Source organism: Teleopsis dalmanni, chromosome X (genome assembly GCF_002237135.1).
Source record: "Teleopsis dalmanni isolate 2A chromosome X, ASM223713v2, whole genome shotgun sequence".
NCBI lineage: Eukaryota > Metazoa > Arthropoda > Insecta > Diptera > Diopsidae > Teleopsis > Teleopsis dalmanni.
Genome location: NC_051848.1, coordinates 92,200,167 through 92,218,697, shown reverse-complemented (window position 1 = coordinate 92,218,697; position 18,531 = coordinate 92,200,167). Strand labels below are relative to the sequence as shown.

General features: G+C 31.3%; 1 protein-coding gene across 2 annotated transcripts in view; it reads right to left on the bottom strand.

Moving 5' to 3' along the window:
- Positions 1 to 18,005, bottom strand: part of LOC119662694 (titin) — a 53,376-nt gene extending 35,371 nt beyond the window's left edge. Inside the window, exons 1-2 of one of the 2 annotated variants that reach the window (XM_038072388.1) lie at positions 17,761 to 18,005; positions 15,826 to 16,221 (exon numbers count right to left, since the gene is read on the bottom strand). In XM_038072388.1, the coding sequence (XP_037928316.1) occupies positions 15,826 to 15,856 (31 nt within the window). In that variant the 5' untranslated portion in view covers positions 15,857 to 16,221; positions 17,761 to 18,005. The remainder of the gene's footprint in view (positions 1 to 15,825; positions 16,222 to 17,760) is intronic. The other variant, XM_038072389.1, reaches the window with a different exon arrangement.
- Between the last annotated feature and the right edge of the window lie 526 nt (positions 18,006 to 18,531).

The following is an 18,531-nucleotide window of genomic DNA, read 5'->3' as shown; positions in this document are numbered from 1 at the left end:
GCTCATAAGTTTGCACCTAAAATCGCTGAACATTTCTATTTTATTTAGTCTTTCCCCTTTAAGCAACTGCAGTCACATATTTCTGTCGTTAGTAGTGCTTAACAGAAAAATGAACAAAATAATGTGCATGTTCTTACGCTTGTAATATAAGAAATAGAGATTTACATAGCGGGAATTGTATGAGAGTAATTTTCTGTTCTATTCGAATATCAACTACATGCATACGAATCCAACATGTTGATTAGCCGAAGCACTTAGTTGTGCGGTAAAATTTGCAGCACAAAACTCAGTACATTTCGTCTTTCCTTTTTTAGCAGTAGCCCTCACGAATTTCTTTCGTTAGGTGTGCGGAAAAGTTGGTCGCACGTTCATACGTTGCAATGATGTTCGATTTTATTTGATCACTGCATAAACGTATGTGGTTCTGAGTATAAACTCTTTTGTTTGAAAAAAGTAGGTTTGATGTCATTAGAAGTATGTAAAAAGTTGTGTTTATTCCATATTGATATAATATTAAACATATATATATATACTAGCGGACCTGACAGATGTTGTCTTGCATGATATACTAAGCGATTAGGATCTTCAACAAAGTAAGAAATGAAAGACAAATAATGTAATAATTTTGTTATTCTTTATTTTGAAATAACATCAACTTTTCTAAAAACAATTCATAATAATCAATAATGTTTGTTTAATTTCATCCTAATGCGAGTTGATGAACAATATTTTTAGTCAATTCTTGAGGAGTATAAATGAATAATCTTGACGGTTTTCCAAAGCGAGAACACGCCACATATAATTGGCCATGTGAAAAGACCTGATTTTCTAGATCTATCCCACAAATCGACATTGTTTGACCTTGTGACTTATTCATAGTCATGGCAAAAGCCAAGCGAATTGGAAATTGCAGACGTCTGAATGGAATGGGTGAGTCTGAAGGGATCATTGGGATTCGTGGTAGGAGAACAGCTTCACCTTCAAATTTGCCATTCAAAATTGCCGTTGCATAAATCCAGCGAATTCAAAAATTCAACAGGATAGTTGAACGATTCATTTTAGAGAGTTTAAACTTTTCAAACAAATCAAAGTAAGCATGAATAAAGTTTAAATGTATATGGATACCAAAGAACTGTATAATAATTAAAAAAACATTATACAGTGGACCAAATTGTGAATCTAAACCATCCTTGAATCGACTTGAACACACACAAAAAATTTCATCAAAATCGGTTCAGCCGTTTAGGAGGAGTTCACAGTCAACACACATACAGAAGAATTATATATCTTATATATATAATTCTTCTGTACGTGTGTTGACAGTAAACTCCTCCTAAACGGCTGAACCGATTTTGATGAAATTTTTTGTGTGTGTTCAAGTGGATTCAAGGAAGGTTTAGATTCACAATTTGGCCCACTGGATAATGTCTTTTTAATCAATTTTTTATTTTTTGCTATCCATATACATTTATATTAAAAATTTAAAATTTATTCATGCTTACTTTGATTTGTTTAAAAACTTTAAAATCTCTAAAATGAATTGTAAAACTGACGTTGCATAGCTTAAGTGCATTTAAATTCCGCGGCATAATTATAGGTGAGCCAATTTTTAATCTTAAGTTATGTGGAGAATTATATATATAAAGATATAAATATCGTACAAAAAACAATGCCACGTCTTCGTAGACGAGGAGGAAATATTGGTCGACGGACTCGAAATTCACAATTACTCCAGAACCGTCGGTTAAATAGATCGGCAGAAAACAATGAAGATGTAAGAAACCAGGATACAATCACACGTGCTAATGAAAGTCAAGAGCAACGCAACGAACGCCAGGAAAATTAATTGCAAGGGGAAACAACGTTCGCCGGGTCAGCTAGTATAAAGATAAATTATTAATTTAATTTATTTAATATGTTATTTTGTAAATGAATTGTTAAGTATTATATTGTGAATATATTGTTACCTAATGTAATATAGTTATTATTAATGAAACATCTAATATATTTCAATTTATTATTTTTAATTTAAGCGGTTCATGTAAAAATAACATTGCAGAAGAGCCGCACACCTTTCCAGATAGGCTACGTGTCGTCATTGATACAGAAGTAACTCTAATGGCAATAATGAATAAATCAAACTACAAAAAATTAGTAAAGAAATTCATAAAACTATACAAAGGTGATATTATGCAAACAGTCATGGTAACATTCGTTTTATGGTTCTTGGTCACAGGTCACAGGTCACATTCTTTAAACTATTTTGATAGTCGATGGTGTTGTCTTTGAACCAATATATATATAAGCCATATAATTTTAGGCACTAACAAATAAATGATGTGTGAACATATCCACATACAAATTCGGACATTTTTATGTGAACACAATTTGAGTATTAACTTTGTCTTGCAAGCTCATTGCAAGGTGCACGAAATGCACAGATTGCGGAAGCTTGCAATGAACAACAAAACACACCATAGTCGCCCCAAGTTTCTTGCAATTGCTTGCAATCTTGCTATACCCAAACCCATGTATCATGTATATATGCTTGCAATGAAAAAAAAAAAATGCAGCTGTTTTGATGTCTTCTCCGTTTGTTCCTCATGTGGATGTGGTATGCTGCAAAAACAGCTGTTTCATTTTGATGTTGCAATACTGCAACAGTAAATTTGTTCTTGCAATTTTAGTATAAAATTTCTTGCATTTCATGCAGTTTGCAATGATTTTGCAAGACATAGCGAATACCCCTAATTATTTTAATTCTATATTTAATTCCAAAATAAAGACAATTTCACATTTCACATGACCATGACTGTCTGCATAACAACATAACTCTAAATATCTAAGAGCAGTTAACTAAAATACAATTCTTTTTTTTTATTTTTTTTTTTAATATAATAATCCTAAGTTAAATTATAAGGCATCACAAACTAATTAATAAATTTATCATCACTAATTTTATTTTTTCACTCTATGTAAAAAGAATTTCGCAATTATAAGCAATACTAGATAATTAAAGTTATTAACACAATTTCAAGTTGGCACAAAAAGCACTTAAATTTTTATTACAAAAATACTTGAGATATTTGAAAGGGAAGAAATATATTTCAAACAAAATATCACTTCGATTAACAAGCAAATCCATACGCGTATATATCTCGTCATTAGAAAGAAATAATGGAATCGTATCGATGTTGATCTAACCACAAGAAATGCCATTCTAGCAATTAATCCCTGTCTACGTCACAATTCTCAACTTTAGTAAAAATTTGAGTTCGTTGTAAAATCTACAAAAAAAAAAAACTTGTATATTACATCTTTACTTTCCCAAAATTTATTTTTAAGCTCTTCTTCATTTCTATCAAAAATAATTAATAATAAAATAAAATAAATCCACTTTTCATTTAAGTGTAGAATGTTATCGTCCTCTCCTCACTTACGCTTTCCCTATTTGGTCAGCCATCACTTCCGCTCAGATGGAAAAAATCCGCCTGTTTAAGCGGAAACTTCTTCGTGATTGCATTAACTATAAGTGCAAGTGTAATGGCAAGCACTTCTCCATATCAACTCTCTATAACAATGCCAAGATCACTCGTGTTGACGAGTATCTTCTATCACTCGCCCGTAGGTATCTCACCCGGCTCCATGACCTTCCCCCCGACATCTCTACTCCTCTCACTCTTTCAGAGTACCTTGTTCTAGCTTTGCGCTATAAGCCCCCCCAATATCTGACACACTACTTCGATGAAGTGGACCATAACCTCTCCACTATCCCCTTATATAACCGCGGCTTTCGTGACCCTAGTTACAAAGTATATTGTTGATTTAACCCCCGCTAGTTAGCCGTAACCCCTTCCCCTTCTATATCGCCCTTTCTACCTAGTTCATGCCCTTGCTTTCTGATTCAGATGAGCCTAGTACCCTAGGTATTAAATCTATTTTCTCATTCCTCTCTGGAACTTACGATCGATATTTTCGCCCACTACTTCCAATATTCCTCACATCAAAGAAATTTAAATTGTTTTTCAGATCTGATTTTTTAATTTATTTTTGTGGAGAAAAAAGTTTACACTGACCAAGTTTACATTAACCATTAAAATGTTGGTTGATAAGTATAGGTAAACCTATTACCTAACTAACTATAGGTAATATGATAAAAAACAAAGGGAAGTTATGCAGATACTTAACGAAATATCTATCAACAGAGAACTAAGTTGATTAAAGAAAGCAGGACAAAATTTATAAGCTATAATCTATAGCTTTAGGATATAGAAAGAATGTAATAAAATTTGAAATTTATTAGTGGCAGTGGAAGCAAGTATCTGATTTCTGGTAAATACATATTAAGCGCAGTCCCAAATAATTTGTTTTTGAACACTATCAATGCCTCTTGGTTGTTTTTATCTACGTTTACTTCTGCGTCATGTTGTAATTAATGGTGTTAATGAGTCACTTCAGAAGCAGTCCTAAGCTGTAGCTTGTCACACATACAGCTTAATATCAAGAACCGTCATTGATAAAGGCTTAAGTTTTGTTATTCACAAACAGTCTGGTATACGCACTACCTCAGCAATTTGCAAGAAGCTACTGATGTTAAGGATGTTGAAAATTTAGAAGGAATCCACATAGGTGGTATGTCTAATGTGTTTTGGACATTCTCTAAATGGACTTGGTTTGAATTTCTAAAAGCGATACACCTCTATATGCAGAACACGATAATGTGGAGTATAGAATAGAGTATTATTTATTTACGGCTAAAAATAATACATTAGTATTATTATTAGGAGTTCTATTAGTACTTTGCGAACATTTTGGACTATAGATTTTGACAAAAACAAATACAATTATATTCAAAACTATTTACTTCTAACAATATTTGCAGTCATTTATTTCCCGAGGCAAAACAATGGTATGGTATATGGTTATATTTTTTTCTACTTTAAAAAATAACACGAAATAAAATGGCTTTAAGAATTTTATCTAAACAAAATGTATTGGCCATCTAGTGACCATCAATAGTGGTTAAATTGTCTAAACTCATCATTGAATAAATGAAGTGTTAAACGGTCTTGTTGAAAACATTCCGTTTGCTGAATCAGACTTACCAAGTTGTTCATTTTTAGGCACATCTGAAATCAGTAGCAATATGTTTGTTGACTTTTCTATAAACGGTAATCACAAAATAATAAGATTTAAAAATGTTACTATAATTATATCAGATACCTTATCTAATTTAGTCAACACTCCTACTGCACCTATTCACAAATATTTTTTGGCATATATGGTCGAGAAGTCTTCACAATAGGTCATACTCAAGTAGTGTCATATGATAAAAAATAAATATATTTATTTATTTAACTATTTTCATTCGCTTCCCTCATAAATAGTCCACCCTATGATTCACTTTCATATAAAATTTTTTAGAAATACATGTTTGTACCTCTTAAGTACAAACATATATATCTTTAATAATACGGGAAATTGGGAGAAAAACCGCGAAAATTCATATGAATATGAATAGGAAAACTTTATATGAACATAGATAATTTTTCAAAACTAATGATTTCAACTTTGCAATCGCTAGTCAAATAAAGTGATTTATGATGACAATCAAAAAGATTAGTAAGTGATTACATGAAAGAAATAGCTTTCTGGTAGTAAACTCCGATAAATTCACGAGATCTCTGCTAACATGCCAAGCCTTCTATGGTATAAACTGTATTCAACAGTTTCAACGCAAATGTTTTGTATAATACATAAAATTGAACTAACAAGGACTGGCAATCGAGTTTATCAACTCTATAATCATCTTATCTTCATCAAATATTTTGGAAATTTGTTCTAAAAAGCCACTTCCTTTAAGTTTAACACCACTGAGATATTCGATATTCCACGTGTTTAACTACGACTTCCTCGGCCTCTATTGCTTTTCATAACTGACAGCTCAAATTTTCCTATATATATGCATTTAATGATTTGTGACACCATAGTTAACGTGATAGTTTAGAGCGCATTTTATATTTGAAGACAGTGAAGCGAATGTAACAATCTGGGAATTACCAAAATTTCCAGATTTTTTAAAATTTTGACAGCGAAACTTTCTCGCTGTAGCAAGGTATACATCACTTCCTCGTTTGTGATTGCATCGAAAGTGGTCATTTAAGTCTGTCACTTAATAGCCTTATGTTGGGAGAACTAAGAAAACGATTCTCGAGAAAAGGACCTCTTCCTCGATAGGATTCGAATGAATTATGTGAATGATCTAAATGAGGAAATTTATGAAAATTATTTTATAAAATCGGTAAAAGACAGACTCAAATTATGGATAGTGAGATAAATTTTTGACAATAGGTGTTCTATGTTGGTGCTGTACAATACATATTATATGTAGTAGAAAATGTAAGAACTATTTTCGTACTGAGGAAAAAACTACAACTAGGATCTGTTGATACTATATGTTTTCAATATACGCTTTATAAACTCATGGCAGGCAACGCAGCGTCTGTAATGCCCTTTTTCAAAAGAGCTAGTGGATCACCACCGTCGATAACAACTCTTCAATCGCCAAGATCTTCAATAGTTGCGATTGGTCCTATTTAAACCCACAATTGTTACGATATACACTAGATCTGTTTCTCAATTTGATTATATGATCTTTTTATTTGTTTTATTAAAGATATTTTTAGCTTATAAACAATAAAGGTTTTGTATCAGATTGTTATTTTACATTTAGGTTTTTAATATTAAAACACAAATCAAATAAAAAATATATTGAAAAATATGTGATGAAAAAGCAAGACAATAAAGATAAATGTAAAGCAGATATCATGAAGATATTCATTTGAGATACGGGACCTGATTCTATTGAGAATATAGTTGACTGCCTTTAACATACCTAAATCCATCAGGTCTATCGGCTCACTATGTATTTCCTCAAGACGGACTCAATATTGTATGCGATACACAATTTACTATATCGTGTGCATTCGCACAAGAAGTTATGTAGAGTTTCCATTATTTTGTATGGAAATATATATTTTCCATTAAATAATTTTAAATTATTTTCAAGGACTAATCAACAAATTGATTATTATAAAGTAAATAGATATATGTATAATTTGTTATTGCATATATGTATGTAGATATTTTTAGCTAAAGGAATATAGCTTCCAAATAATTAATTATTTAATTTTTTTTATAGTCTATTTCCAAATAAGTTAAACTTTTAGTGCTTGTTTATTATTATTTTAAGAATATTTTAGAAGGAAGTGTTTAATTATGTTACACTTTGTAAAAATAGACATTTTTACTCTATATAAACCACGGAAATACGTAGTTTGTGTAGTAAAAGTTTTACTGCCGGTCGGAATATTGATGAAACAGATCGTCAACAGGAAATATATGATATCGAAACTTCAGCACTGATATCGACAATTCGAAAACGAGTGAGATCAGAATCGCCTCCATCGATTAGTGGAAATTGCGTTACAAAGAGGTCGAAATAAGTATTTTTTATAGCGGAAAAATGTAAAACTGAAAACTCAAAACAAGACGAGCGAAGTTAAATAAGAGTAAGTGAAGTTAAAAACCATTTAAAAATTCAGAAAATGATTTTATGAATGAAATAGATATTATTGATAATAAAAAAAAGTAATTTGTAGTGATGATTAAAACTAATATCTATTTGGCAAAAGCTATATGTCATTATTTGTGAGAAAGGAAATATGGAACTCTTCATAGATTCTCAATTGAAAAGCAGTAAATTTATATATTTAATGAAATAGATTACTATTACTATTTGACTATTCCTCTGCAGATATAATATGTGGGTTGGTTGACTTGGAAGGCAATCGGACAGATGAAATACAAATTCATATGTATTTATAATTTATCGTACAGTTGAAGAATTGTATCAAAAAATTCTGAATTTTGATGTGTTTTATAAACAATTGAATCGGAGACCTATTATTACAACAATTTTTGAATGATTATTTTAATTATGGTACACAATCGAAAGTCCAAAACATCAGAATAAGTATATATTTAGGAGAAAAAATGATTTACAATACGAAAAACATCTAAGAATAAGTCAAGTTTCAAAAAATCGGCAAACAATAACCTTGGCGAGTAATAAGTCATCAGTTTTTGGCGTCAAACTATGTCCAATTCTATCTTAAACCTATAAAAAATTCTTTAATTAAATAAGATTTCGAAACAATTGAGCAACTTCAATTTCATCTTATAAAAGAATTGTTTGAGCTAAAGCAGAGTAAAGAGAGAATGATAGCAAAATTGATATTATCTCATATCACACCTACTGATTTCGAAAAAATAGGCTTACGACTTGCTGCTGAAAGCCTAAGCAACGTTCATGCAGTAGTAATTAAGTAATTGATTACTTATTACTTAAGGAATACTAATACTACTAAGATATTAATTAAACACAAACAAACAGGTCCCTTAAGGTTATATTTTAGTTGCAGATATAGATCAACATTAATGGATATCACTGAAAATAGTTTTGATGTCCTAATCGATAAAATATTAAGTTATTCCCAAATCTTGAAAGGTGGTTTAAAATTCGAAAATGGTGTTCGGATGGCATTTACACAATTAAATGAGCATATATAAAAAGGTTTAATATAAAAGCTATAAATTATAAATGGCATATTATGATCACCGCTTTAATGATGATCTAATGAAGAAAACTTACTGAGTGCGATTCGCAAGTTACGAGTATCTTTGCTCGAGCAGTAAAATATCATCTTAATTTGAAGTTTATTGGCATCATTTTCTCAAAGTATAGTACCAACATGACAAAAAGTCATAAAATTTCATTAAATCGAAATGGAAAATTTTGTGACCGGCTATAATATAGATGCCGAATTGGATGGAATATTCAATGCAAGCAGAAGCTGCGAATCAAATTCAATTAAATCAGACCGAGAAAATATAATAAATGTGAAAGTTGTGTTAATGTCATTGGCGTTTATTCAGATAAAGAAATTTACACACATGTGCTCGGCAAGTAAGAGACTTGCATTTTGATCAGAAACTTATGTTCAATAGGCAGTAAAAAAGAAAATGTGGCAATGAAATTGTCGCATTTTTATCTTAAATAATTCACAAAGAGGTTTTTTCGAACAGTAGTGAACTACAACAACAAAAATTTTATTTTTTTATATTATTTTAATTAATTGAATTTTTGGCTGACCATACAGCTGTTTTGAGTATTGCCAAATACCCATCATCAGTGGTCTTGGAAATAATTCTTGTATTTAATTATTCGTAAATAATTTTTTTTGAGACTGCAAGTACCAGGATTCAATACTATTCTGTTCGTAGAGGCATTACTTTGTGCATGATTTCTTCTTTTTTATGTATAGAACCTAATCTAGGAACGTAATGCTGAGAAAGTCATGCTAATGTTACTCCACTAGTCGCACGGGCGAGACCAATATTTTGTGAATATGTGAAAATAATTCACCTAATTAGGATAAAATTCATATAGCAAAGATAGATCTCTCGAAATATTCTTAAAATAAAATAAAAGTATTGAATTTGTGAGAAAAATAAGTACGGAATAAAGCATAAAACCCACTAAAGACACTGAAAATGTCTTCTCGTTCAATGAATGAAACATCCAATCTATTCTTATTTATTTTTGACAAGAAAGCAATTTTGACTCAAGTTTTCACCACACCTGAGTATGGGTTAATCGCTTGTTCACTTCAAAGCGAACGAAGATATTTACTACCATGTCCAGAAGGTTGCGTCGTGTACGATCGAATTTCTCTGTTGGGCTGTTGCCATTTGCAAGCAGATCCAACGCGGCTCACATAGTGGTTTGAATAAGTTCGAATGGGTTTGAATTGAATGTCATACGAGTTGTGACTCTTTTGAACATTGTTGAACGTTATTGAATTGTTGAATTGTTGAATAGGTGAATTGATCACAAATCTCGGTGCAAAATAAAGTGGTAACAGTTTTCTATGAAAGTAGCGCTTCTTTCTTATCAAGATTCCTTGCTGACAGCAATATTTAGGGTTTTTTATCACTGTGCAGAAATGCGAAAATGTGTATAAGTTGGTAGCACTTGCAGCTAATCAAGCAGTACTGATCGGCAGACACCCTTCTATTGCAAGTTACCGCTGTTGACAGACTATCAAAGAAGCAGACTTGTGGACAATCACAGAGAGGCATGTTTGTGATTATTATTATCTTCAGCTATATCTACGTTTCCGCAACTTCTACAATAAATGTAGGACCAGTGACCTCTAATAAATGCAATTAGCTTAGCAGTATGAATTCAGTTCCTGTTAATGACTTCCATAGACCTGGTTTTGTTGTATAAAAGTGGTCGACAATGTGAACCATTGTCATATTCATCTTAATATGACAATTGCGGTACTTGGTAATATATTATAGGTGTTGGTAATATGTTAAATTTGCAATAAAAAATAATTAAGATACAAATGCTAATTAATTAAGTACTTATTCGAAGATATTCTTGCTTTTATTTAGAAACGGGAATTTACGTCATAGTCAAAGGCGTCATTATATTTTTATAGGGAGTAATATAATTGACTGAATGTTCAAAGAATTCTTTTAATTATACAACCAATAAGAAATAACGATGTAAAAGAATTTGAAATCATCTTGGCTTCAAAGACAAATTTTTTACTTTTTAAGCTTTGTTTTTTTTAATTAAATCTAATTTTAGAAGTAACTAATTTTTGTTGTGATATCTAATTTTCTCTACACATACGAATTAACATATGTTCACATAATACCTGTGCACTTTCCCAACATTGCACCAAGCAAAACCTGTCTTGAATACCTAGGATATAGGTTTTTCATCTTGATCTGGGTTAACTTCAATTTAAATTCCACCCATCCCCAATTCATTCTTACTCTTAAACAATTCCCTCCCCTATCCCTATCCCAATATCATAACCTATCCACATCCTTACTACAGTCATTTGTAACAAAACAACGAAGTAAATGAAGAGTGGCAACAATACGAAGAAGTAATATCGATAACACTGTTGTTACCGTAAAACGAAAATAGAGCTGTAACGGTATTCACTATTAGGAGTAACGAGCTGAGTAACCTACCTAATAACTTAATCAAGCGTTCTCTTGGATTATAATTTGCGTTGCACTTTTACTATATCTTAAATATTACCACCTTTCTGATTCATGACAAAACGATGCCGATTCTACTCCCATTCTACTATTCTATTGCACCCCGATACTATGTATATTCTAAGCTTATGGTATTGGCAGCATTCTATGTTTGTTACATAGCCGATCGTAGTATTTTGATGCGTTTATTTTAAAAATAATTATTATTATTAAACGTTTCGTTTCTCCGTTAAGTGAACAAAAAGTAGTAAGTTAAGGCAAATCGATACGATAAGGTGTGTTCACTGTTTGGTAGAGTGGCTGATTGCTCTTTTACTCGTTGCCGAGTTCGTTATTCGTAATCGTGAATGTCCTCCTTACTATTTTTACGGCATAACCTCCACACACTTTAGTATAAACTAAATGTAATGTCTGGCAAGTAAACGAAATTGTTAAAATTGCTAAACTCAAGCAGAAAGAAAAGAACAATAAAAACGACTGAGCTATTACCCATTTAATTACTATTTTCAACACTAATTTTTTTTTATTTTCGTTTTTGTGTTTTATGATATATTGTATTTCTATTTCTCGTATATGTTAATGGCGGACTAAAATTACAATACCGAAATGTGTAACTTAGAGGTATTCATAAAAAAGCAACAAAAGCAATTTGTGAAAAATTAGGTTGCGAATCAAATGTGCCCTTGCTTTGATTTACGCAAAGAAGTGCAGTTAACCGAAAACATGGTTATTTGTTAAATAATAAAAAATTATACCATATATTTACAATGAAAAAGAAAAATAAATATGACTTATTAAATACAGGTTCTTATAGTGATATTGAATTTAATTTAATATATGTCGTACGTACAGAGAGAAAGTTTTTGGTACTCCAGAAACTCAATAACCAGATATAGACACTTAGTTTATCTTCATCAATTGTCCGAACTTTTTCAATTTGAAATACCATATACTGGGAGTATAACGCTGTTGCCTAGATATATATATGTTGTACCTCAAAATGGGAATTTATGCAAGACAATGAAAAAAAAAAGGAACTATGCGAATGACTAATACATAGTTCTGGTGCTGGGCTAAAATCCGATAGAACGTCTTTGAAAAATCCTGAAAAAGCGAATATCTGAATATATAGTAAGCCCAAAATCAGGAAAAATTAATAAGATGCTGACTGAATGCTGTTAATAGGTCGCCAAAACGCGACCTATAAAACGACAATTTTAATTATAGTAAAAAATTATAGGATGAAAAATTAAACCAGATTTACTAATAAGGCCTTCGGTTTAGTGTATACTGAGAAATTTATATTCATAGAATATAGTAAAATTTACAAAGCACAAATAAATTAAGATCGTAAGTGCACATTTTTTTAACTTAGTTGAATTATTAAATTATATATAAGAGTAGAAATAATTATAATGATAATATTATAAAAGCTAATATACCCCGCCATATTAGACAAACTATAATTTATATTGAAGTACACAATATATTTAAAAGGGATATATGCATACTAAAAGATAGTCTACCTGCTTTAAAGTCTTTGAATTCAGTCCAATCTACATCCCGGATGGTCTTTGATTACTACAAAAAGTCTGACATCTGAATGAGATGTCGTCAGCCGAACTGACGAGACGGTATGCTTCTGGTAATCATTCAAAAATTACTTAAATCATTCGAACACTTAAAAAATCTGATCATATCGTTGACATTATGCAAATATTTATTGAATTTTTTCTGTGTGGAGCAATTTAATACAAGATGGAAAGGCTCAACAATATGCAGGCATCTGTATGCAAGTTGCCTGCGTACTCTCATTGCGAAACCCCACTACAATATCAGTCTTGTGGTACGTTTGTTGATGGTTCACATTTAGAACAATGCTTGAAGATTAATTCGACCGTTAAATCAAATCTGTTACAGTTATGGAAGGGACGATGAAAGTGCCTAACATCTTCTTTGTTACTACCCAGTGAATGCACGGCGTTTCTTTAGACTGACTGTACTAGAGGCTCCCTTTTTGAGGATCGTGGTCACCTCGAGGACCAATCTCTGAAGAGCTTTTTAGGCTTTTCCAAAGGTTTAAGGCAGTTTTTAAACCTTTAACTTCGTGTACCATAAATGAACGAATACAAATATTAGGTTATAATCTAATCTAATATCGGTACATTAAAATTTTTATAAATGTAATAATTAAGTTAATGTTAGAGTAAATAGTATTTTATAATAAATAGGATGGGTTTTGAGGTTAACAAGAGTTATAGTTCTTATGTTGTTAAATTTATGGCAATAAATAATGAGTTTCTAAAGAATAGGTTGAGTAAAAAACAATGGAAAACGTACGGCGTATGTTATTTTAAAAGGTATTCATTAGCATTCTTGAATTAGTTAGTCTAAATTCTCTTAAACTGAAGAGATAAGACGTTCTTTAAAAATATCTAAAAGCTATTTCAATAAATATATTTTTTTCCTTACGGTAACTATTAATTACACAATTATTTCGTTGTTTTTGTTAATTATTTAACCCATTATGAAGTAATGAAAGTTTTGTTGTTTTTTTATGTCAGCTAAGACAATAACGAATAAAGCTATATATTTGAGTCTTTATATGAAAACTCAAAAGTAGACAAAAACTCATTTATTCGATGTGCTCATATTAGTTGCTTTTGTTATGCACAACACTGTATGTTTACATATGGTATTAAAAGAGTAGTATTTTTACTGGTATTATATTCAAAAATTGTTTTTAAATATATTTTTTGACCCAAAACTAAAACTAACTTTTTTTTAACTGTTTTTTTCATAGATGTTTTCAAAAATTGACAAGATATCCCAATACATATAAAGTATCTACATCAAAATTTTTAGTTAATATTAGAACTAATGTATAAATACAAAAAATATATCGGATTTGTATAGTTTAGTTCTTATTAACTCTACGTTACGTTGTCAATGGGGATTATTTCCTTAGCTCTGGGGTCCTGAATTCGCCGGTATTTTAACTGTTACCGTTATGAATTATTAATGGTACCGGGTAGTATGTTCTCCAAGGAAGGTTAGATGATTTAAACAAACGTTTTAGTTTAAAAATTACACAGTAATTCCAATATAGGTGAATATTGGTCGATAAAATTCTTGGAACCTGAATGTATTTAGCTATATTACACAGTTGGGAAGTCATGGTCATATAAGTTCAAGTTAAATATTAGCACGATTCTTGTCACTGTGGACACCTAGCCTCCACGTGCCGTCATCTGTGGTTGATATCGACGGACAATCATCCATGCGTCGCAGTGAAATTTTCGTCATGACTGTATGAGGCTCTGCGCCAAGCTTGAAACCCATCATATAAAACACTGTTCCAATGAAAACAAAGAGGAAGCACGGTTATCTGATGGACGTGTCTAAAGATGACTTACATCTGTAGTGGCCAACTAAATAAGAAGGTAAGTTAACACTATCGCTTATAACGGAAAGTCTGAGGATATAAGTAGAGATTTGAAAATTTTAACCAATGAGAAATTATTTACTATTAAAAACAATTTTCAGAAAATAAATTTTAATTTTAATTTTAAGTTTTAGTTTTAGTTTTATAGGGTAAAGATACATATTTAAGGTGTTTCAATTATTTTCTCCATCACTGTAGACGTATTTTGTTAGTGCATTTTGGTTTATCTGCAAATACACTTCCAAATTGGCTTATAATTGTTTTTCTTTATTATTTTTATTCTCTTTTTTGGTCTCGTTTTTAGTGCAGCAAAACAAAAGCCGTGATAACTTTTCAGTTTATATTGCAATACCAGTTTAAAGCCAACACAAATACTAACAAACTTTCGATTCAGAAGGTTGCATGTATGATCGGGTATAACTTGGCTCAGGCATAGATTTGAATTGTGTATCATACGAGTTGCGGCTTTGGCTTGTTCGAACATTGTTTGAATGAGATTGGGTGGATTTATAATAAATTCACCATTAAAATTAAAGTGGTATTCGATTTGCATTTATACCATACAAATGCTTCTTTGAATTTTAGATTCTCTGCTAGTTTTCCTTCTGTATGTGTATAAAAGTGTGTAGTGTGCAGTGTGTAGTGTGTATGCGTATTTTTAATTATAATTAATATTCAGAAATAGTGTTTTTGTGCCTTGCATCCAAATTTTGTTTGAATCATAACAACTACCCCAGCCAGTCATCATCAACAAAGATGGCTATTGCCAAAGAGCAATAACTTACGACTCGACTCGTCTTGGGTTTTGTTAACGCGACTACTCACTCTCTCCCTGTTTTTGTTATTGTTGCTTGCTTGGTGTATTCTCCCACAAGTTTTCTTCAGCAAAAAAAAAAAAAAAAAAATGTTCATGTTTGTATAATATTTTGTGCAATCGCCGTTGTTTAAAGTGCGTTTCGTACAAGTGTTATTCAAAAATCAGGTTTTATAATGAAACATTTTGTGTATGTAGCACACATACATATATATATATATATATATGTAGCTACGTATGCCTGTGTATACTAGTATGTATATTGCAAAGGTGTATTGCACTCAACATTTGTTTTTTTTTTGTAGTTTTTTAATGAAATTTTAATGAAATCTTAATATTTCAAAATGCAGGGTCATCACATATTTTTTTTGTTTTTTGTTTTTGTAAAACAATTGCAATTTATAAATTTAGAACTTACCGATAAATATGAAATTCCAGATTGTAGTCATGTTGAAGCAAAACTGAAATTTGTTTTAAGCATGAATTCGGTCTCTAAAACTGAAGTTGGGAACACTGAACAATAAATATTGCAACGGTTTTGCTGTTTTGACTTGTTGCTTCAGATGAGTTGACTCATCTATGGATCTATGGATCATATAACTGGTACACGTTAGGACAAGACGTGATAAAATTAATTATTTTGTTTTTCTTTTTTTCTTTGCACTTTATTAATTTATTTCACTTTTCATTTGCAGCTTTTTTTCAGTTGTATTTGTTGTATTTGTACTTTTCTACTGCAAAATTACTCATTTTGTAGTTGTATTTATGATTGTAAGTAAAACTTATGTATCATAAGTTGACATTTTGACTGATGCTAATTGAGGAAACAAGATATAGAAAGAGATATAGATTAAATAATTTTAATTAACACAAGCATTTTAAATTAATTTTATATGATCTGATCTTCACGCAAATAGTTTGACATTTTTTTCTTTTGTTCATTTTCACTTTGTGTATAAATTATCACAATTTTTATTCGAATTCAACTTTTAATTACGGTATATTTGCTTCTGTGTTACTTCTTAGTACGTTAGTTCAAATCCAGAAAAAAGCAAAAAGCAAAAGGCAAAGGCAAAAAGCAAAAACTTGTTAAAGGAAGTGAAGAACAGGAAAAACCAACAACAAACAGTATTGAGAACACTTAAGTGCAACAACAAACAACTAAGAAAAAATATAGTAAGGAAAACATAGTATGTACACAGTATGTTAAAAAAACATATAAAGCAAATAAACAAGCACAGGCAGCTGCACAACATCATAAGCCAGGCTTGAAAAGGTTCCAAGAACTACGTTCAACATATGAATACATTTTGTTGACTTTTTTTTGTACGAGTTTTTTTCTACTGTATTCATTCGATAAATTTTTTTACCAATTCTTGTACGTTTTTTCCGTCTTCTTGAAACTCAAAGCAACACTGAATTCAAGAAGAATGTTCATAATTAGCAAACAGAGAAAAAAGGGTACTGCTGAAAACGAGTTTGTCAGGTAAACGCACACACACACACACACACACACACACACATGTTCATATCAATAAACAAGAATGCCATGTAAAATGAATATATCAGGAATCGAAATTCAACACACCACGGCACATAAGCCAACGACAGCTGCCTCTCACCTCGTTGGCGACTGACAACAACAACAGCAACAACAACAACAATGAACGGTCGATCGCTGGTGTCGTCACCGTACGAGATCGTTTCTCTGTCATTGCTGTGCTGTTGCTGTGATGTTTGTTTTTTGTAAGCCTGAAAGCGGTTTGGCACTTTGTTGTTGCATTTTTTGTAGGCACAGAGCAATAACGAAGTGTTTTTTTTTTATATAATCACTTCACAAACTTGTTTTGCACTTGAGTACTGTTTTGGTTTTTGGTATTTGGTTTTTCTTTTTTGTTTCTTTTCTTTTCTTTTGTTTTGTTTTCTGCTTAACACTGTACATAACTATGGACGCTAGTACAACCAATGCATCGCACTATGTTTGCGCTATCGTCAGCGTCTTTTAACAGGTTTTTTTTGCTTGATTTTTCATATTTTGCTTTTGGCTTTTTATTGGTTGTCTTAAACCTGCACTAATACGAATTCATATATGATTTTACTGTGTGTTTGGGTGTTGTGTCTGCATGAGTTTTATTGCACTCATTTGCTTTTTGCCTATTTGCCTATTTGCCTTTACTTTGTGTATTTTAGTATGTAGAACAAGCAACAAAATGTTTCAATTCTTCAATTAAAACATATTTCAAATAAATATTTAGTTATTTAAACCTTTAGGTAAATCTTCACAGCGACTTCATTTAATTCAAATTGAACACATTTAAAGCATCTAACACACAAACTGCTCACATTTACATACCATGATGTTTCACTACTTATTAATTCTCCCATTTAATTTAGCAACAAATTGTCCAAGCACTTTATTATTTCAATTATTAATGCAAGTGCATTTAACGTGTTTTATTCCAGAAATTTGTTCCCAACAATACTGCAAATTTATTCTCAATTCAAAAACCAATCTAATGTTAATTTTTGCTACATACGCAAACGTCGCGCATCCGTACCTAACCGCCACAATAGAAATCTTTCGCTTAACTAACACAAACACTCCAAACAAGTTTACAATGAGACACTACATTAACAGCACAATTGAGAGGCGGCCGTTTGCTGAAAATGTTGCTTGTTGCTTGTTGCTTTCATTGCTGCAAACAAAGCAGCAACGATGTTGCGAGAGAGTACTGCCTTTGTTTGCTTGCGCACTCATAAATGAGATGATGTTGTGCGCTCGTTGTATTTTCGATAGAGCAACTCTTCTGTCACCTTGGTAGCAACTTAACTACATGTTGTTACGACCATGTTTCAACACACACACACACACACACACATGCCCGTATACACGTTTATACGTATGTATGCTATTATAAAAATATACATGGTTGTTATCTTTGATATATTAGGAAATGTGTATAAGAAATCGGTTATACTTAGAGATATATCCACCGAAGAATCGAAGAGCTAATGTGCATAAATTTAAAAGATATACAAATCGAAGTGAGATGTCGACTTAATATTTAACGCTGTACTGTTGCGCCCATTAGATTTGCCATTAGGTAAGGCATATAACATCAAT